Source organism: Dryas octopetala, chromosome 7 (genome assembly GCF_963921425.1).
Source record: "Dryas octopetala chromosome 7, drDryOcto1.1, whole genome shotgun sequence".
Taxonomy (NCBI): domain Eukaryota; kingdom Viridiplantae; phylum Streptophyta; class Magnoliopsida; order Rosales; family Rosaceae; genus Dryas; species Dryas octopetala.
The window spans coordinates 1,124,433-1,146,088 of record NC_141372.1 but is presented as its reverse complement, the minus strand read 5'-3'; the positions used below and the strand labels follow the sequence as shown (position 1 = coordinate 1,146,088).

At 38.8% G+C, this 21,656-nt stretch overlaps 2 protein-coding genes and 1 pseudogene across 2 annotated transcripts; 1 reads left to right on the top strand and 2 right to left on the bottom strand.

Moving 5' to 3' along the window:
* The first annotated feature begins 640 nt into the window (after positions 1 to 640).
* Positions 641 to 2,837, top strand: LOC147278163 (protein NRT1/ PTR FAMILY 8.1-like; annotated as a pseudogene).
* Positions 2,838 to 4,367: 1,530 nt separating this feature from the next.
* Positions 4,368 to 7,665, bottom strand: WAT1 (Walls Are Thin 1). The gene is made up of 6 exons (XM_086249521.1): positions 7,346 to 7,665; positions 7,169 to 7,231; positions 6,850 to 6,966; positions 6,305 to 6,752; positions 5,390 to 5,541; positions 4,368 to 4,895 (listed from the first exon to the last, which is right to left on the bottom strand). The coding sequence occupies exons 1-6, from the start codon at positions 7,570 to 7,572 to the stop codon at positions 4,697 to 4,699; spliced, it is 1,206 nt and encodes a 401-aa protein (XP_086105647.1). The 5' UTR covers positions 7,573 to 7,665; the 3' UTR covers positions 4,368 to 4,696.
* An 8,023-nt stretch (positions 7,666 to 15,688) lies between these two features.
* LOC147278161 (Transcription initiation factor IIF, beta subunit) lies at positions 15,689 to 18,531 on the bottom strand. Its single transcript, XM_086250826.1, has 6 exons — positions 18,241 to 18,531; positions 17,819 to 17,927; positions 17,176 to 17,306; positions 17,003 to 17,077; positions 16,431 to 16,580; positions 15,689 to 16,232 (listed from the first exon to the last, which is right to left on the bottom strand). Exons 1-6 carry the CDS (start codon positions 18,439 to 18,441, stop codon positions 16,113 to 16,115), a joined length of 786 nt encoding a protein of 261 aa, XP_086106952.1. The 5' UTR covers positions 18,442 to 18,531; the 3' UTR covers positions 15,689 to 16,112.
* Positions 18,532 to 21,656: the final 3,125 nt, after the last annotated feature.

Genomic DNA, 21,656 nt, shown 5'->3' with positions numbered 1-21,656 from the left:
TCATTGTTGCAATCGAATATGCACCTATTGTAATCATTGGTACAAAGCTATGTGAGCCAACTAGTTTATGTTTATTGGGTACATCATTTGGGCCGTGATCTACAACATGAAACTTATTTTTGTGTATTTTCAGAGTGAACTCATGCTATTGGGCCGCGACGTTAGGTAACCCAAAATCTAGGATGCATATGTATTATTATATGCCATATGGATGCAGTGTAGGAGAATCTTGTCCATTGCACTTTGACCAAGTACTTAGGCGGCAGTCTGACTGATTCCTACAACTCCCATTTGTTTTCTGTTGTATGACACAGTTTGATCATTGTAAGCACCAACACCTTGCCTTATTATGCAACACTTTGCTTAGCCCTCCAACTTGGGGAGATTAATAAGTCAGATTTTGGCTGTGCCGCGGCTGCCGCCCCCTACAGAAACTTAAAAATAGCTCAAACTTACTGTCATATAAAACGTCCAAATCATACAGGTCAAACACACAAAACCTTTCTTTTTCTAAGGACACCAACCTTATTTAAATTACATATATCCTACAGGTAAAGATACAGAATAGATCTCCGAGCTAACTACATAGCTTCTTGCAGTTGCAGAGAGCACATTAACGTTCTGATAGACGACCTTAACAATGGAGAAACCTGAAGCATCAGCTGGTGGTGACCCATATGAAAAGTCCTTCATTCAGCCATCTATGGAAAAATTTGAACAAGATTATGATATTGACGAACCTAAAAAGGTAACGTTACTTCAATATTATAAGCTAAGCTATATATGTTATGCTACGAACTACATAGTAATACCCCACAAATTTTTCTCTAACTAGCATCAACTTGTAGGTAGCAAGCCTATCGAGTACTACTTTGGTAAGCAATGGATGTGTGGACTTCCGAGGGAAAGTTGCAGACAAGGCAACAACTGGAGGATGGGAGGCCTCTCCGTTTATCATAGGTGATTATTAATTACATTAAACTAATTAATTGCTGCAAATTTATTAATTGTAATTTTTATTACGTTGGTTGCAGTGAATGAGGTAGCTGAGAGGCTTGCATTTTTTGCAATTGCTGTAAACATGGTGGCTTACTTAGTGTTTGAGATGCGACAATCACTACCAAATGCTGCGACTCATGTAACAGATTGGATTGGAGCTGCATACGTTCTAACCATTCTTGGAGCTTTTTTAGCTGATGCTTATTTGGGCCGCTTCAAAACCATCATCATTTTCTCTTGCGTCTACGCAGTGGTAAGAACCCAATACCCATTTATTGGGCCTTAAGCCCATAAGTTGATCTGATTTAAATTTATCTTGGGCCTTGAGCCCATCTTGTGATGATCTCCATATATGTAGGGAATGGTCTTGTTAACAGTATCAGCCTCCGTAGACAGCCTACGTCCACCTCCATGCACGGCACGACCATGCAACAAAGCGAGCGACGGCCAAACGGCGTTCCTCTACTGCGCACTGGGACTCATAGCCCTCGGAACCGGCGGTATCAAACCGTGCGTCTCTTCGTTCGGGGCAGATCAATTCGACGAGGCGGACAGCAGAGAAGTGCAAAAGAAATACACATTCTTTAATTGGTTCTTCTTTGCTATAAACATGGGGGCTCTGTTGGGCATCACACTGCTGGTTTAAATACAAGATCACAAGGGGTGGACTTGGGGTTTCGGAGTCCCAACAGTGGCCATGGTCTGCTCCATCATCATCTTAGCCGCTGGAGTTCCATACTATCGTTATCAAAAGCCTATGGGCAGCCCTTTTACTAGGTTTATTCAGGTCATTGTGGCATCACTCAGGAACCATTCTAGAGGCGTTGAGGTGGCACGTGAAGCTGACCTGTATGAGGTCAACACCAAGGAGTCTGATATCTTGGGAGCCAGAAAACTAACTCACACTGCACAATACAGGTGTGAATTAGTTGTTTTATTTAGATCTCAATGATCGATCAAATTAATTACATGTCTAAATGTAATATATGTGCAGATTTTTGGACAAAGCAGCTGTGGTGACAGACCCCGAGGGCAATCGAAAGTGTCGTTGGATGGTATGCACAGTGACCCAAGTGGAAGAATTGAAATGCTTCATCAGAGTCCTGCCCATATGGGCATCAACCATTGCTCTTGCCCTCTCATTCTCTCAACTCTCAACCTTCTTCGTCAGCCAAGCCTCCATCATGGACCGCAAACTCTCTGCCAGCTTCGAAATCCCCGCTGGCTCCGTCCCCATCTTCGCTGCCATCAATGCCCTCATCCTCGTCCCCGTCTACGAAAGATTTTTGGTCCCAATCATCCGCAAGCGCACGGGCCACCACCGCGGCCTCACATCCCTACAAAGAATGGGCGTGGGGCTCTTTGTCTCCATCTTCGCCCTGGCGTCGGCTGCATTGGTAGAAAACAAACGCCGCCAACACTCAAACCCTAAAAGCATGAGTGTGTTTTGGTTGCTTCCACAGTTCTTTCTCATGGGTAGTGCTGAGGTTTTCACTTACGTCGGACAATTGGAGTTTTTCTACGATGAAGCCACGGATGGTACCAGGAGCATTAGCAGTGCCATGTTTTTGAGTGAGATTGGGATTGGGATTGGGAGTTGGTTGAGTACTGCGCTGGTTAAGATTGTGGAGGGTACCACTGGTGGAGAAGGACAAGGGTAGTTGAGGAATGAACTAAATAAGAGCAAGCTCGATTACTTTTATTGGATATTGACCGCCATTAATGGGGTTAATTTCTTGGTTTATTTGTGGGTTTCTTGGCGTTATAAGGGTAGGGACGGTGCCAGTACTATTGTGAGAGATATTGGTGGGGAGGACAAAGAAAAAGAATTGAGTTAATTTGGAGTCAAGCGTGCGTGTGGAATTTCAAAGTGTATGCGAATTAATTTCTTTACTACTATAATTTAAAATTATGTGTATTAATTAGTTTCTTCATTATTGTCTCATGCCTTTTTCAATGTGGATAGTTTCTTTGTTTGGTAATTTGTCATATGTTCATTAAGTTGTGACCTTCCACACACCTGCATGCATTGGATTCCAACATGAATTCATGACTAGCTACTATATATACTAGCAAGCAAGTAAGCAACACTACTTTTTCTGTTTTTCCTTCTTGTCTTTTCATGGTCTAGGCCCGAAAAATATCTTTGTTGGCAAAAGTATTGTATCGTGATTCGTGAACACCAATTCGATCACTACACGAAGCTTAAAGGGGGAAAATGAAATGAATAGATATGCCATTTGCATCACCATAAGTAAAAGGCAGCTTATAAATATAAAAGAAATGCATGCTTTCAGAAAAAGGTACTAACGTTATAATTATGGAGCCTTATGATTAAGGCTCTTTAATGATGTGATATTGGGATCCGATAATCATCTAGTATTAAATCTTACCTAGAATTTTGTCACTACGCTAACTACAAAAGAATCATATAGCCAGATTACCACATTAAAAATTTTTGAAATCAACTATTTTGTGAATTGTAGGGACTTTTAATTTTAGTAATTAAGAGTATTTACTCATATATATATATATATATATACAGGCTCCTTCTGTTGAGGTATATCTCAACTTATTTATGTTGAGATATGACCTTATTAGGGCCCACACGAGTCGTTTTGTGTCGATCCGAACCGTTCAATTTTTAAATCTTCATTGATAGATTATCCTTGCAAAAAATTAGCCAAATCTGAAATCATTTGCCTATCTAACTTTGATAAAACAAATTGACCGTTTCATCGAAAATATTTGGTTCGTCCATTTATTTGATCAAAGTTAGATAGGCAAATGATTTTTGATTTGGCTAATTTTTTGCAAGGATGATCTATCTATGGAGATGTAAAAATTGAACGGTTCGGATCGACACAAAACGACTCGTGTGGGCCCCAATAAAGTATACCTCAACATAAATAAGTTGAGGTATACCTCAACAGAAAGAGCCTGACATACATATATATATATATATATATATACATCTGAAATTGTGGTTGATCTCAAATCCCCCTTCCCAATATAAAGAAAAAGATAAAGCTATTTCATCATTTTTTTTTTCTTCTCAAGCACTCTCACCACGAGTCTTAACCATGATATTAATTACCACTCATGTAAGCACCATCACATGTGAGAAAACTGAAAAACAAATGTTCATAACAAACTTAGGTTCAATAACATCTTCTTATTTATTAATTAATTAATTAGATGGGTAGCTATCTTTAGAAATACCTATAACGTACCATTGGATCTTTTTATCGAGATCATATAGGCGTGAGCTGATCATGAGTATCTTCTTAATTAGCGTTTGGGAATGTAAACATCTGATATATATAGCTTCACAGTTAATGCATGCATGCATGTAGGCAATCTTTTTTGGTAAATCAAACCATAAATTAACATATAATTAAAGCACATATGAAATTTTGAGGCTCTGGGGCCGACATAGCTGACAAAGATCATGATAGATATTCATCCCACTGAGATCTCTCCCATTGATTTCCCACTCTGTCCTACTAAGAAAGCGATTGAGTAAAAGTGAAAAAAAGAAAAGAAAGAAAAAACACCTTCATTCATACACACACAAAGCTTTCTGATATATATATAGCTAGAGCTAGCAGTACTTTTGTTTTTCGTTCCGGTCCTCCTCTTTAAAAGGCCAAGGGTACTACTGCATGTTGTTAATTGAAAGTTAGGATGATTGCGATCAAACATTTTCGGTGGAGGAAGGGATGAGTGGCTGAGTGAGGGACGTCTTGGTTTGGCTTTTCCTGTTGTTTGCGTGTTGATCTGGAGTGGACTGAATTGGAACCCTGTTGGCTTGAGTTTGAGCAAACTTTCTTTCTTCGGATTTACCCCACAACACTAAGTACAGCCCCACTATGATCAGCACCGCCCCAATTATCCTGTCCAATGTTCATATCCATCCAATATCAATATGTATATTTATATATTCCACAAGGACCACAACAAAAAAGATGAATCCAAAATGTGATATCTGTGATTCTGTATGCGCTTATTTGGTTTCTAAATTTATTCCATCAAATTCTGTTCATGAGTAATTATTGATGTGCCTTTTTGAACGGTACTGTACAGTATGAGTTATGATGGATCAAAATGGTAATAAGGTCAGGATATATATTTTGGTCATCATTAAATTAATTTGGACTAATTTTCAACCATGTATATTATGTGAATATTCTAGACTATAGCTAGGTTTCTTATTAATGGGCCTACTATTAAGATTGATATGCACTTGTTGGGTACAAATTAATAATGGAGTTTGATGCATGAGTTGTAGAGTGACGGATGAATTAAGAAGAATAATAGTAGTTAGGTAGGGGGTTGAATGAAAATTCGAAGGAATGGAATGGACCCACATAAATTACATAATACGTACCCTCCCAAGTAGAACTCTTCGCCTAAAGCGACGGAGGCCATTATAGCGACAACCAGAGTCTGAACAGGTTGATATACAGCCACAAAAACTGGGCCTCCTCTGTCTATGCACCATATCTGTACAGCGAATGCGATCCCTGATGCAACCACTCCCTGCATGCATTTTATATTTTTCCATTAAATAATATATACCCAAATCAAAATCCTAGCAAAGAAAATTATATATAACCAAAAACAAAAGAAAAAAAAAAAAAAGAGAGAGAGAGAGAGAGAGAATGATCCGTATCATTGATATATTTCATTTTCAATACCATCACCCCCCCTGCATTATTGCATAACAACTTGTATGTGGGAAAAGAATAATTCATTTATATATATATATATATATGAGTCATATATAAATTTTAGGTAGCAGTACATGGTTCTCATGATCACATGAACAAGTTGTTGTGTATCCTTTTATTTCTAATGAAAGAGTCGAGAAACTTTAATTTTTGGTCCTGACAACCTTTGTTAACTAACCAGGAAAAAGGGCGCATCACACCATACTAGAGAGGAAAAATCAATTAAATCAAAGTTGATTTTCTTTTTTCAAGAAAAAAAAGTAAGACGGGGTTCCAACTGACAAAGCATCAGTTTCTTCTAAATTGGCTGGATGTGTTTGTCATCGAAGGGGGTCGTTATTAGCTGAATCTAGCTCCAGTCAAATATTATATTACACTTCCGCTTTGACCAGTATTCTGACTCTTTTAATCACTCCAAGTAATTATTACGTAGAATTGTAACAGTAACTGTTATGTGGTATAATTAATTCATATATATATATATAATTAAAAAGAGATATAATTCACGTTTATATTTGTGATTTATAATTAAGAAATTAATGTGAGTGAGCAGGGAGATAGATGGAACTGACCGCGTAGAAGATGCTGAAGACTTCACCACCGTTGTGAAAGATCCAAGCCTGAGAGTCTCTCTCGAAAACGGCAGCGATTATGAGGAACTGAATAATACCAAAGAAACAGGTGTAGGAGGTGACGGAGAGGCGAGCCGGGTACTTCTTCAGAACCGGGGCTTGCAAGACGAGCCAGCCGGACCACGACAGGCAATGCCCAATCAGGTACAGGCACCCCAGGGTCCAGCTCTTCCCATTTGCATCGCCAAGTACCGACAGTGACGACGTCGTATACAGAGATGATGAGCTGCTACTGCTCATTCTCATCATCATCATCTGGAGTGGCGGAGTTGGGCTGTATATGGTGGGGCCCTTGTATAGGGTGATTACTGACGCTCCCGCCACGCAGAAAATCGTTCCGGCCATCTTTGCAATGCCATCCTTTCGGTTTAGTCTCACTTGCTCTATGCTGTAATTAAGGAATAATTTTCATTAATTATATATTTCAATGATGGAATAAATTACGAGGGGGTTTGATTTGATGTGCTTAAGTATTAATGACGTACCGGAGTACGACTGCCATGAGAAAGGTAATGGCTGGGACGGAGTTTTGTATGGCGGAAGCAAAGGTGGGTGATGTGTTGTCTAATCCCAGCAAGTAGAACCCTTGGTTTGCTGTTATTCTGTAATTAAATATAGAAAAAAATAAAATCACTGTGAAATAATAAGATTACGGTGATCGATCCTTCAATTAACTTTCTTTTAAAATGGATGTGTAAATGTTCTCAACTATAAATTTATATTATTGATTAAGTTGATTTTTTAAATTAAATCTCAAAAAATACAACTATATATATATATGTATGTATGTTTTTATTATTATACCCAATAAGCGCAAGGAAGAAGAACTGAAGGAGAAAATTTAACGTGATTGCAGGCCTGTCCTTCCTGAACAAAGAATAAGATGGAAAAACAAGTTAATTAATTAAGTATAATATTAAAAGAGATAATTAATGAATGGGAATAATTAATTAAAGTTTAGTGATGGAGAGAGGTTGGTACTTCTCTAGGAAATAGGCAAAGGGCAGGAGGAGAAGCAAAGCGATGATGTTCCTGTAAACAGGGAAGACAAGCTTACTAATGCCCATGTTGAGGGCAAATCTGGAGACGACATGGAAGCCAGCATAGCCAAACTGCAAGGCCAGCATGGCCCCATGCAGTTGAAGCCTTTCAGGCACCGAACACCACATTCTCTTGGCAGAGCCTGAGCCTCCTACAACATCAGCCATTGCTGATGATCGATATATCGATGATTTAGAATGAATGTGGTATTACAAAGTGATTATGAAGCGGGACAATTGGTGGTGGTGAAGACTTAGGAGAAGATGAAGAGATATAAATATAGAGATTTGGAAGAGGGAGTGACTGAGTGAGTGTGTGTGGAGGAGGGTATGTCCCACAAAGGGCCCTAAAAAGAAGTAACGTCAACTGTTGTTAGGCCTTCAAATGTTTTTGGGTTGTCTCCCACATACATTCTGCTTCCTCAGCTGACAAGACACACGCCCAATCGCACTATCGATCTACATATCTACAGCCTACAACTCTGTACAACACCCTACATATTCATTCAAATTACATTTTTCTGTTTTTTTTATTTTTTGAAATTTATTTGGAAAAGGGTAACGGGTTCTGTTTTGGCATCACGCTATTAATGATGATAATTAAGAGGCTAGGCCCTCGGGGTCGGGGTGAGGCCGAGCCGCCATTGATGATAGATAGCGCGCGCACGAGGGGTGTGTGGGTACCCCTGCCCCATACGGCCATACCATGCCTATAACCAGTTTATTTATTTTTTGTATTTGTTCTACACAATTGTTGATCATGTACTTAATTTGGATTTACTTATGGACCAAGATTTTCTACCCAATATATAAATATATTTTATACATGGTCATCATTCCTATATATACGTAATAATGTTACTCTTCCCTATACCAATATTTTTTTATAATGCTTGCCTTTTAATTTCTATTCGCCGTACAGCTATCACACATGTATTGACAAGAAGGATCGATCGATCCTTGATATGATCTTATCATATTGCATTACCTTGCCTACAATGCTTGACACTAAAGGACCCTTTTAGTTAATATTATTTATTTACCCTTCTACCATATTATTCGATTTACACAAATAAAACCAAGGTGTTAATTGAGTTAACAAGTATAGTCTCATGCTATATCCAGAAAAATAAATAAAACCAAGTGTTAATTGAGTTGACAAGTATAAGTCACATGCTATATCCAGAAAAATAAATAAAACCAAGGTGTTAATTGAGTTGACAAGTATAGTCTCATGCTATATCCAGAAAAATAAATAAAACCAAGTGTTAATTGAGTTGACAAGTATAGTCTCATGCTATATCCAGAAAAATAAATAAAACCAAGGTGTTAATTAAGTTGACATGAATAGTCTCATGGTATATCCAGAAACATAAATAAAACCAAGGTGTTAATTGAGTTGACATGAATAGTCTTATGTAATATCAAAGAAAAAAAAAAAAAAAAAAAGACCTTGGTAAACATATTGTTTTCATAAAAACCGGGTATCATTTTATTCAGTGAATTTGATCTTATGGAAAAGTCAAAATGTAAAACACTTACTTGATTTTGGTTATTGACCAAACAGAACATTTACGTTGAAAATTTTGTTTTTTTAATTCTCAAAACTACCCTTTTGTTTTTGGCCAGGCTCAATACTACCCTTGGCGATATTTCAAACTTGGCTTTTTTGGTTATTCGATTGCAAGGACCGGGATAAGATCCAATTACACCATTTTGCACTCGCACAAGATTGGAAATATAAACAATATGGATATATAGAGGTTACACCATTAATATTCAGTTACAAACTGACATATATAGTTTCCTTTACTGAACCTGAGGGATGAAAACCCAAAGCCAAACAAGATTCAAATGGTTAATATTTAGAAGATCATAGGATCAATAAAAGTCTTCTTTTGGAGATGAGGGTCCACCATTAATTAAAAGTAGCAGCCAACAGGAGGAATCCATCTTTTCTGCGTTTTCCTTTTGGAATATATATAAACCCAATTAAGAAAAAAAATGATCTTTAACTAATTAGTTAAATATATAGGTAATCTTTATCAATTGAGTTAAAGCGTCCTTAAGCGTCCTTGTAAGGAAACCTAATGAAGTGTTTCCACTAAGTTGATATTCCCACTAGGCACTGGCCACTTGTGATATGAACCCCCTTCACTTTAAGAGACATGTTGCCTCCCCTCAATTGAGACCACCATCATTCTAAAATTCTAAAGAAGAAGGCCTGGCCTGGCCTGCCCAGGAAGAATATATTTTAGGTGATTAAAAGGTGTTTTTATCTGACAGCAGGGCCTTGTAATTATATTAAATTGCAAAAGCCAACCCCAAAAAATTATTAAATTGCAAAAGCCGGGAATAAGAGAAGGACAGGAGCTGACTGACCCGGCCTGCATGAACCGGTCGGACACCACCCTGACCAAGCCAGTTGTGATCTTAATTGCATTTCCCCTACAAACTGCATTCTCTTTACTCTTTTTCCAGTCACATACATAATTACATGCCTGACAGCTAAATTAGATTTCCATTGCACGAGAGGATCCTCCAACCCAGTCTTTGGTCGAGTAGGAGTAGACCTCTCATTCATTGCTCTACAGTCCATCTTCTTCTTTGACTCCTTCTAAAACCCCATTTGAGAATTTGAGAATTTGATTTTTTTTCTCTCTTTTATTTTTCTTTAATAAATTAAATATCTGAATTTTGGAATAATTTACCGAATACATAGAAAAAGGTCAAATCACATGTATTTTGTTTTCTCGTTTTTTTTTTTTTTTTACCCTTTTTGGTATATTGGTGCACAAAGTAAGAGACCCCAAAATATTGGGGTAGGGAAGAGTAGATAAAGTATGAAATTGGATCCCCTACTTGCTCCTCTGCAAGATTGGTATTAGGCTCAAATTTGATTTTTTAAAGACAAAATAAAGAGAGAAAAAATAAAAAAATAAATTATCTTCAAGGATCATATTTGAGCCGAAAGAAACAAGGCGGGGATCCAAGAATCCAGATAAGTATAGTGGACTTTGGTTCTATAATATGATAGTATGATACTGCCTTAGCATGGAAATTTGGGAAAAGAATATTATGGGGGATATGCATCAACTATATGAATATCCTTTTGCATTTATGGATCTTTTTACTTGCCCAAAATTGCATTTATGTGAGTGGATCTAGCAATTATTGCAGGGGAAATAGTGCTCGTGCTCTCCTTTTTTAAGTACTTAGTTTATTTTTTTCTTTTGCTAATAAGGCTGTGTATCTGACCCTACTTTCTGTTTACTTTACTTTTAGATTCCAATGAAATCTAGGTGTCCTCAAAAAGTTATGGATTTCATTAAGTGAAGGATTTTAATGGATTTGGTTGGATTTGAATGCATTTTTTACACATAACAAATTCCATAAGAATTCCACCCAATTCCTTTGGATTTTGATAAATTCTATAGATTTTAAAATCCATTAAACTCCTTTAAAATCTGAATTGGGGACACCCCCCTTAATTTAATTTCCATGTAATAACATAAGATTTCGACCCTACATTTGATTTGGTGTACTACATGGTGACACCAACATTACATGTGGTGCATCTAGGCCACGTGGCACCTTGACAGCTAGGGTGTTTATATATCGTACATCTTCTAATTCTAGAAAACCATACAACCATACCAAGGAAGATTTGAATTAATTCACATATATCATTAGTACTAATGATCTTCTTGAGCTGTAATTAACTTTAATTAACTTTAATTAACAAATTCACATAAGTTAATGGGAAGAACAAACCAATTAATAAGTAAGATCTTAGAAAAATTTGAATAATCAAGTGGTTGAATGCAAATGAGTCGTTTTCCTCATGCCTCTACACAATTTAACCAAATGTTTAGCACTTTCGAGACAACGTGAGTGATGAGTCTTGTCTCGATCACTTTTTTTTTTTTTTTTTTCCATAGCTACATACCTTGCTCTCTAATCAAGTACACCCATCACAACGGCTGCTGAATTCTAATTCTGATCAATTAATGTTTAAGTCGCTCTCATGAGTGTTACCTACCTAGGGTCCTCCAAATGAATCTCAATTAATGTCGACATTTAGTTTGGTATATAATTTAATTTGAAATGGTCCAACTGACACAGGTTCTGAGCTTGATTGGATAGACATGGGGATTAAGCTTCACATTGACTCATAGGTACGTGTGGGTCATTGTATGAATACAACATTACAATGGGGATCACTTAGCCGACGACCCATGCAACACAACAACAAATGAAATTGAAGTAAGATGGAGCGTTACAAACCACATTGTAGCTAATTCCAGGCGAGATCATGGCCCTCCGGTCTTTAAGCAACAAGTTGTTGATCGGATCAAACAAGGAGAAGTGTTCGATCACTGACTAAATAGTCTACAAAAAAATATATGTTTACACATGTTTTCATACTATGAATCTGAATAACAAATTTGGCCTTTGGGTGATATTCAATTGTATGTGCCCTACCCTTATCATGGTTGGATGTTTTTTGTGCTTTCACTTTAGTCCAACGCTATTGTACGTCTTGACCTTGTAAGTTCAAAAATGCAGGCAGACATATATGATATATTTGCTAGGCATCTAAATTATCAGACAGATATTATATTTGAACCGCCGCTCAACTAAAATTAGACCCACTTGGCCACTTGTTTAAAGCGCTGATCCAACAAATTAAACACAATTGGTGTTGATAATTTGATGTCGCAACTCGCAAGCTAGTGACTGGATCGAGGCGATTGTCCCACTCAGATTTGCTGAAATTTTGGGTTTGGTTCCTTTCCTTTGTATAGTTTGAGCTATGGAATTAAATTATAATTAAGTACTCTGTCCCTCTGATTTACCATATAGTGGATTTGAATCAAGTTGTACTCTGATTCCATATAGATCGATGTCAACATGAAAGTTGATGTTGATCTAATAGCTAGATTATATTGACTGATCCACAAAATTAAACCAATATGAAAGTTAATTAATTAGTGATACATAGGGGTCTGGATTCTGGAATTGTTATGCAATCTTCCAAAACGTATGGGATCACTAGAGTACAACAATAACATGCAATAATGAAACTCTATCTCCATAAATGTTTGGTAAATGAAATCGGGGTGAGATATAAAGGCAAACCAATTAATATATCCCTTGTTTGGAAAGATCCCTATAACTTTATGTGGGTTGGTTTTGGTTCTTTTCACATTTTTCACTAAGTAGATTCATAGGCTAGCAGATAAACCCACTAGCGGCTCTTTATTGCTTTTGTTTGGCACTTTTAGGCCTTTGGCACATAAAGTGATTCCACATTTCCACCCACCGCGACAACACTATACGTGCTTTTGTTAAGAGACACATCATGATTATTGTTTAGATATAGATTCATGTACATTTTCATGGCTTAATTGCGTGTCCAGTTAGCAGTCTAAGACAAAGAATTTCAACTAATTCGCTATATATCCACCAAAGTCGATCAATTGGTTTCCTCCTTTTTGACTGGAAATTTAAATCTTTTATGGTGATTAATTAAGGCATTAATTAAGAGCAATGTGCATAAGACAAATTAGTCCCTCGTACGCATGTTTTCTAATTTTTTTTTTGTTATTTAACTGTACCACATAATAAATGCTTCATCAATCCTACTAGACTACGAGTAGCTTTTTTTTTTCCTGATATGAGAGCCTTGAAATTGTATTTGTTTATTAATTAAACAGGCAGAACTTAGTTTACACCCCCTTTATACTTTGTTTAGAGATTGCCAAGAATTGCTTTAAAGAAAGTGGAGATGTGTACGTGATTACGCGTACTGTGACAGATTATTTGATCGATGAGTTTTGATCTTACTCTTCACTGGAATTTTAGTAAACTGTACGTACAATAGCATTCATAATAACAAAATTTTTAAAATTATATTGAAAGAGATTGAATTCTGAACTGATTTTGTGTTTTTATTAAATAATGTACGTGTAGAGTTGAAATTGTTCTTGAGCCGCAAGAAGACGCATTTTGCCAATACGTACATACGAGTTGTCATTACCATCTTATTCTTGTACGTAGGGTGTAAGTTTGATCATATTTATGATTTTTATAAGACACTGTAGCAGACCACTCCTAGTATCCCCAACTAAAACCATATATTTCTTGGAGTACTCTCTCTCTCTCTCTCTCTCTCTCCATTAAGTGAGTTGTTTGCCACTTTTGGCATCCACGTTCATGGGAGTGACAGAGTTCCCATTACCCTTCCCTTTCAATTGCACCATTAACATTATTGTGAATGGAAAGAAAGAAGGGTCCCAAAGCATGCAGTGCTGGGGTATATATCCCAATCCAACCCACTAGCATTTGCATGAAGTTGGCATATATTGGCCTGCCTCGATCATCAAGTTGGTACCTGGCTCAGTTGAGACTTGATCAGATCGATCATGCATATCCTACAACTTTAATCTTTAATTGAGAAGATGGTATTGGAATCGTTTCGAGCACATTAAAGGTGACAATCAAGATTCCTAGTTGGTCAATTTCAAGATCCTGTTCTCATCGAACTGACATGTAGGCTACCTCAATCAGTGGTCTCAATTTGGTGCTTGACAAGGGCTCAGCACTCTCACTGAGTCACTGATCGATCTCTACCTAGGCATGATCATGTTCATGCATTAATTAGCGAGTGAGTGCGGGCCACATTATTGTTCATACTTTTCGTATCAATCTTTATTAATATCAATTAGCAAAATTGCAAATGTCGTTAGACTACCGTAGTGATCACTAGTCTAATCACGGCAGCATAAGCGATGATAAAAGTCTTAAAAAGCTAATTAATATTTAAGGATACGATTAGGGTTTATATTATCTGTCACAATCACACGCTACTGAAATTTATTACGTGGATTGAGGAACTGACATGCATGAGCTAGCATGATGGATCTATGTAAGCAAAAGATTCTAAAAATTTGGTTCACATGAATATGCATTTTATTGCGTAGAAATAATGCACGCAATGATAATATTCGAGAAAAATATATACAATGGGCATCATACAATTTTGAATTGCATGATGTATATGTTGGTGTAGTTGCGGCTGCTATAAAATTTCAAACAATTAGGTTTCTTATTGCAATACATATTCACACAAACTCATGATACATTTGTTGAAAATACAATAAAAGGTTGATTCAGACATGCAATTGCAAGCTGATCCGCAAGCTTAATTGATTAAGATGGCATGCAATTAATATATATTAAGACAAAATACACGATGACTTTGCCTGAGCCAGGTCGCATTCGAAAATCTCGCAATAATTGAAGTCTTCCACTGAGTTTTACATTCCTTTTTATTTTTGGTCGAGAGTGTTACATTTCACTTCAAGAAATTTGCACACAAATCGAGTTGGAATTCTTAAAAATATAATTTCCTCCCCTTTTTTGTTTTTTGTTTTTGGAAGAATACAAATTTACATGTGAATCATATTACAATATGGATGTAGTTATATTGGCTGTATTTCTAATTAAAGACAGACAATTTTTTGTCCTTGAAAATAATTAATTAAATAAAATTTGTATATAGAAAATTATTGGGAGCATCGTGGATTTTCTTCATGTTGACCCCCTTTGGAATCACAGATGTCGACGGTTTGAATATTGGATGATCAGACATTAGCCCAATTTATAAATGGAGCGTGTACTATTGAAGTTCGGTTGAACAAATTGGACCAAAATCAGAAGCCCATCCTTGATTTCAGTTTAGAAGCTACCACTTTGACAATGACATCAAGTCCTCAGGCCCAGGTGTTCAACGGTCAGGCCTCTACATGGGTGAAATAAGAAAAATGGTTAAATACAAAAATATCCACGAACTTTATACTGATACTCAATTTAGCCCACTAACTATAAAAAAGTATCAATTTAGTCCACGAACTTTTCAAGTTTTACCAAAACAGTACAAATGTTAACTTTCATCGAAAACTTTAATAAAATCTAGTCATATACACAACAAGTTACCATATTTTCATGAGTATTTTAGTCCGTTCATTATATTTTCATGTGACTAATTTTGTTAATTTTTAGATGAAAGTTAACTTTTGTACAACTTAAAAAATTCATGGACCAAATTAACACTTTTTATAATTAGCTGACCAAATTGAGAATCAGTATAAAGTTCGTAGACCATTTTTATATTTAACCCTAAGAAAAAACTTCAAAACTATCCATATGTTGGCAGAGAGTCTAGCTACAGAAGGATGGAACAGTTTAGGACTTCAAACATGTTGAACAAAGGAATAGGTTGAATGATTTCAAGTGCATCATAAATTCATAATCCAAAAAATAATGTATAAAGTTGCATTAAAATGGTCATGGCCCTTGCTGAAGGTGTTAATGTACAAACTAATTCAAAATGATATATGCTATTCCAGTAAGTTTATGTTTATGGAAGGCTTGGAAGCCTTTTTTTTTCCTCTCCCTCTCTCTCTAGTCAGATCAAAGAAAGATTCTTATTGCACCTTTGCGGGTTAAGGAAAAAAAACACAACATTAAACAAAAAAAGTTGACTATTGCCTCCCATGTTTCTTAGCTTATAGTTTTTTTTTTTGTGGTGATACTCTGTTGCCAAACACCAGAGGGAAACCCTTCCTTCGAGCTGACTCATCTTTAACTTTCTGTTTTCCAAAGAAAAAACGGATGATGCTTACATAAGCAGAGGAAAAAACTTAGTCAGCAGTTGTGTCCTCAACAGATTTCTTGTACTCCGGCTTAAGCTCATAAGTACCCTGGTTGGTTCCCCTCTTGTTGTACACACACAGGTCATTCAGTATCTCTTTCAAGAATTGCTGCAGATGGAGAAAACATCCAAACATTGTAATGATTGCTCAGTCAAAGCAATATTTATTCAGTTTCTAATACATTGTGATGACATCTATGTAAAAATTTGAGCAATTAATAAAACCATCAACTAATTCTAACTTTCTAATCACTTAGAAGTTACAAAATCTGAGTGCGCATAATAAGCAAACGGCTAAAAGACATACCGCAGGTTGATCAGTCTCTTGCACAAGCTGCTTCAAGGCCCAATTTGGTTGTCTTTCAAATAACTTGAACATTATATCCTCCAGTTCCCCACGATCCCTTCTAGTCCTTTTCATGTCTGATTGTTTAACTGGTGCAGGTTTCTTCTTATCCTGTCATAGATGATTTAAAATATTATTCCTATGTTCCTTCTAAGCATGCAGATAAGCATGTTTGGGTAAACAACTAAGAGTTTCTTTGTTAAATAGCATAAAATTTAAAAGACAAACAAACCCTAAGATTTGTATCAATATAATTACACCTAGACTCTACCAGACGAGTAATATATGTATTTCATTTTACTTTTTGGCTCATGACATCTATGGTTTTTCCTAGGGCAACTGAAAACCATGAGGCATGTATAGTGCTTCTATCCCACACTTATGAGACATGTTCCTAAGATACATATAAGAAGGTGGGCAGCAACAAGAAAGAACTTGCAAGAAAAACAAAACTATATAATGAAGAGAAGCAGGATGTTTCTAACACTATTGGTATTACTTGTAAAAAGAATGAATAGGAAGGAAGTTGATACCTTGGAAGTGGATGAAATCAAGCCAACCATACCAGGCATGGGCCTCATATTTACTCCCCGGTCATTGTCGATCACCTTTCAAATGAATTAAAGCAACAAGAGAGAAAAATAAATCTACCATGCATATACGACAAGAGCTGCTATAACAGAAACATGTGGAAGAAAATGGGTACCTGTACTTGTCTATTCTTGAAATTGGACTTCTCTGTCCTTTCACGGCACAACCTCCCATACTCCTCAATGTTTGAACCATGGGGCTTCATGTCAAACTTGTGCTCCACTTTCCCTTCCATAGCAACCTTACCTGAAATGACGGCAAAAGTTGTGGTAATTTAAAAGGGGAAAAAACTAAAAGGTGCTACAACTACAAGAGAAAGGGCAAGAAAATGGGTCCTAGATAGATAAAGGCATAAAGCTATTAGTGAATACGATTTGTGCAGGTTAGCCCAAGTGGTTGAATTCCCTTGCATTCATATCAATCGTTTTAGTTGATGAAATAGAGTCAATCATCTAAAAGAGAGATACATCTTATGTCCCAACACACCAATTTTCCGCATTTGTCTAATGTGCAGTTATTCAATTGAAACAAACTGGCTTCTTAGTCATCTAGGCACAGCTCCATGAGCCCTAAGATAATATCCGCATGGCATAGCATGAAATCACAAACAATGTCATGAAACAGAACAAATTTTTGAAATCAACACAAAGTTGAAAGATTAGTTCTGCAAGTGCATTAAACAAAAAGAACAATTATATTAGATATTTACAAATAAAACATATAAACATGCGTCAGAAAATCTAATTTCTGATCCTCACCTTGATTTGTCTCAGAAAAAACGCACATGGGAACAAAGTCTTTAAACATATTCAAAGAATAACTTTTCGGAATCTTTGCAGTCTCAGAGCCAGCCATCTCCATTGTGAACTGATTACAAATTTGGAAAGTATAAACAATGGAGAATTGAAATTGAGAAGAGAAGCAAGCAGTTTGAGACCAAACGTTGTTGGTTCAAAGAGAATGCCTGAACCCTAAGATCACTAATTAGCTTAAATTCTAATGTTCTAAAAGAACACAGACCTCCAATCAATCAATGCAGTGAACAGCACAATACAAATTAGGGTTATGCTGAAAAATAAGTACCAATTCTGCTGCTAAAGTCTTGAAAATTCTAGCCCTAGTTAAGCAAATTAAGCATAGAACTATGGAATTGTAACAGCAGCAGATTAAGAAAATTGACCTCGAGGGAAGAGTCGGGGTCGTCGGCGCGGAGGGGATCGAGGGAGAGGACGACTTTGGCGACGGGGTGAGGATCGGAGGGAGAGTGAGCTTTCCATGACTTGGCGACCACCACCGGACACTTCATCAGCCACACCGGACTCTCTGCCTTCCCAGTATCCACGTTGTTGCTGCTGCTACTATTACCGCGCTCGTCGTCCATCGCAAATCACTGAGAGCTTGACCAGACCCAAAGCAACCGCAAGTCAAATATGTAAGAGACGGACGCTCTCGCTCTCTGTCTTTGCGACTCTGCTTTAATACCACGCACTGCCGCTTTTTAACCTTCGCATTCTGCGTACGTGTCGGTACAATATTGGCTCAGTATAGAAGGGTGTTGTCGGTTTTTTGACTTTTCCTGACTGCAACAATACAGAGTTTGTTTTAGTATAGGGTTGAGCGCGCGAGATCACTACCTGTGAATAAGGCGCTAAAGCAATAATAAAACGACCGCGCCTGGGTTTTTTTGTTTTACCAGATGGGCCTGACCACCTGGCCAAGAAAGAATGGGCTAGGCCCATTGGCCTCACACAAACAGGGCCAATTTACTTCAACAAAAAAAAACAAAGGAAGGATTTGTGGGACATTTTGTTTATGAGCATCCCAAAAAACATATCATGGATCCATGGAGGAGATATTGAGTGCCTTGTTAGATAATACCCTGCTTATTCGAAACTATTTTGACTTTGTTTTTTCAATCCAGACGTCCTTTTTCTTGTTTTCTCTTGGTCTAGATATATTACTTTCCTTTGTCATTTTATACATAATGCACTAGACAAATATAATATTCTATGAGTGTTCACAGCAGACTAATATATTATTTTATGGGAGATTAATGTTTACTAGTTTTGCAATAATTAAGATGGACCGGACCCATCTTACCAATGGCTTTAAATGAAATTTTGTCTGCCATAAATGCATAAACAGTAAATAAAAGGATAAATTGTTTGTGGGAAAATCCACATCAATCCGAACAGCCAATCACAGCTCGCCACGTGGTTGGTCAACATCCACCTCGGAGTTGACTCTCAGTGGTCAAAACTTTGACCTCCACGTCATCACCACCCAGCATCGCCTCTGCCAGCCCGGATCGGATCTCCATACCGGGTCCGAGCCGAACCGATGACCTTCCAAGGGATCGAGTGTCCATCTTCCCACGATCATCCCGGTTCAGCTCGGCTCGGCACAGGAGATGGCTTCCTTCCGAGTTCTGGCGTCGACCAGTTAGGGCTCGGAAAGACTCCAATCTATGGACCGGCTCGGCTTGGAATCCCATGTCCGATCCGACCACATATGGACTTCGTGTCTTCGCATGAGAACATGTGTTCATATCGGCTCGGCTCGGCTCTCCGCCGCCATTCCCAGGAAGACCATGCTGGGACGAACCGCCACACTTGAATGCACCTGACACAATCTTCTGACAGATAGAATATCAGGTCTGCATTCATGAATGTTGGAGCAGTCTACCTGGACCTTCCAACCTTGCATTTAATGGAGCATTCAATGCAACATTAAATGCTGAGGAAGCAAGCAGCTGAGCATGCAACTAGGTCTGGCCAGGTGCGTGGATCTCTGGCAATCATTCATTCACAATGCAGGTAACTTACTCATCAGGTTTTCCTTTGCTTATATATATCAACCCATATGTGCAAAACGACTACTACGCATCTACCCACAAAACACTTACACAAAAATTCTCATTCATAAAAGAGCTTACCCAACTTGCTGAGAATAACCCAGAACATTTGCCTTGTTCTTCCCATTCTCCCAAGTTCTTCCTTTGTTCTTCCTCATCCACCATCAAACACCACCACTGATTTCATCATCGGAGTGTGTTTGGCTGGTACCACACCGGTCCATCTCCTTTGATCTTGTTTTTGTCTACAGGAAGATCTCAACCAGCATCCACTTCATCATCCAGCAAAGCACCTGATCAGCCAGGTCAACTTATCTAAGTTGTTGCATCTACCTTACGAGAATTTGCATCAACAGATTGGCGCCGTCTGTGGGAAGCTGACTTCAGCCGTTGTGTTCATCACCGCAAGCGCTAAGCTCTTCCTCCACGCAAGTCATCATGACTACCATATTTCGGGACACCAGTTCTTCTTCAGGAGCGTCTCAGAATGATGAACAACATCAGCCTGAGACACCTGAGAAAACGAGGGGAGCACAACTCCCCAGGACACCAAAGTCCAAAGGTTCCTCCAAAATCCGAGCCGCTCACAAACTCCTTAAGGAGAGTCAGCGACACCTGGCCGCTGAGAATGCACTCCTGAAGCAGAATAACGAGCTGCTCGCAAAACAGGCCGAGCTGGCCGGGGAACTCGCACGCCATCGTGCTCAGCTCGAGAACAGTGGGGGATCGGGTTTCCGATCGCGCCGGACCCGAACCGAGCAGGAGGTCCTTTCACCGTCTCCTTCTCGGCAAAGCATTCCTGCCGAGCCGAACGACCAGACCGATCGGCAGGATTCTGATTACGTCTTCCCGGGCTTCGAAGACATGCCCCCGGCCGAACAGGCCGAATGCCTGAACGCCCACCGTCTTCTTCAGCAAAAACAGGCGGCTTTCGGGAAGCATGCCCCCAGGAACTCGGGCGGAAACCGTGCCGACCCGAATACAAACCGACGACCCCCGGCCCAATCAAGATTGGGGGCCAACAGTCCGGCCGGTTCAACTGAAACCAGGGGCCCGATTCGGAATAGACTCGGCCCTATCGCCAGCCAGGATCCTTCCCCATCAGGAGCTCACTCGGGGAGGCGATCAGTGAGCGACCGACTGGGATCTACCATGATCATGTCCGATCGGCAACCGGCGAGCAAAAGGCTCACTCGTCAGCCGGTGAGTGAGAGACTCGGCAACCAGGCCGAGCGCTCAGGGGAGAATGTGGCCGAGCCGACCCCACCCAATGTGGAAAATCTTGTTCGGACTTTGGTCCAGGACCAAATCCGAAGCGTCCACGATCGGCTCGGACATGTCGAGGTCTCCAGGGGGTACACTGGTAGGGCCGACAACGGAGAGGAACTCCCCCTCCCGTACACCAGCAGAATTATGGATGCTGAGGTCTCTCGTGACACCAAGCCCCCCAAGATGGACCAGTATGACGGGACTAAGGATCCCTACGACCATCTTGACAGCTTCAGATACGCCATGGAGGCCCGCCAGGCATCTGAAGCCACGAAGTGCAGAATCTTCCCTTCGACCTTGAAGGGCTCGGCTCGGGGTTGGTTCCGAACCCTCCAACCGAACTCCATCAACTCCTTTCCCGATCTCCGGAGGGCCTTCCTGGCGAGATATCGGGTTGTATCCGAACGACTCTACAACTTGAACGATATGTCGCTCATCAAACAGCAGGAAGGGGAAAGCCTCAAGGCCTATCT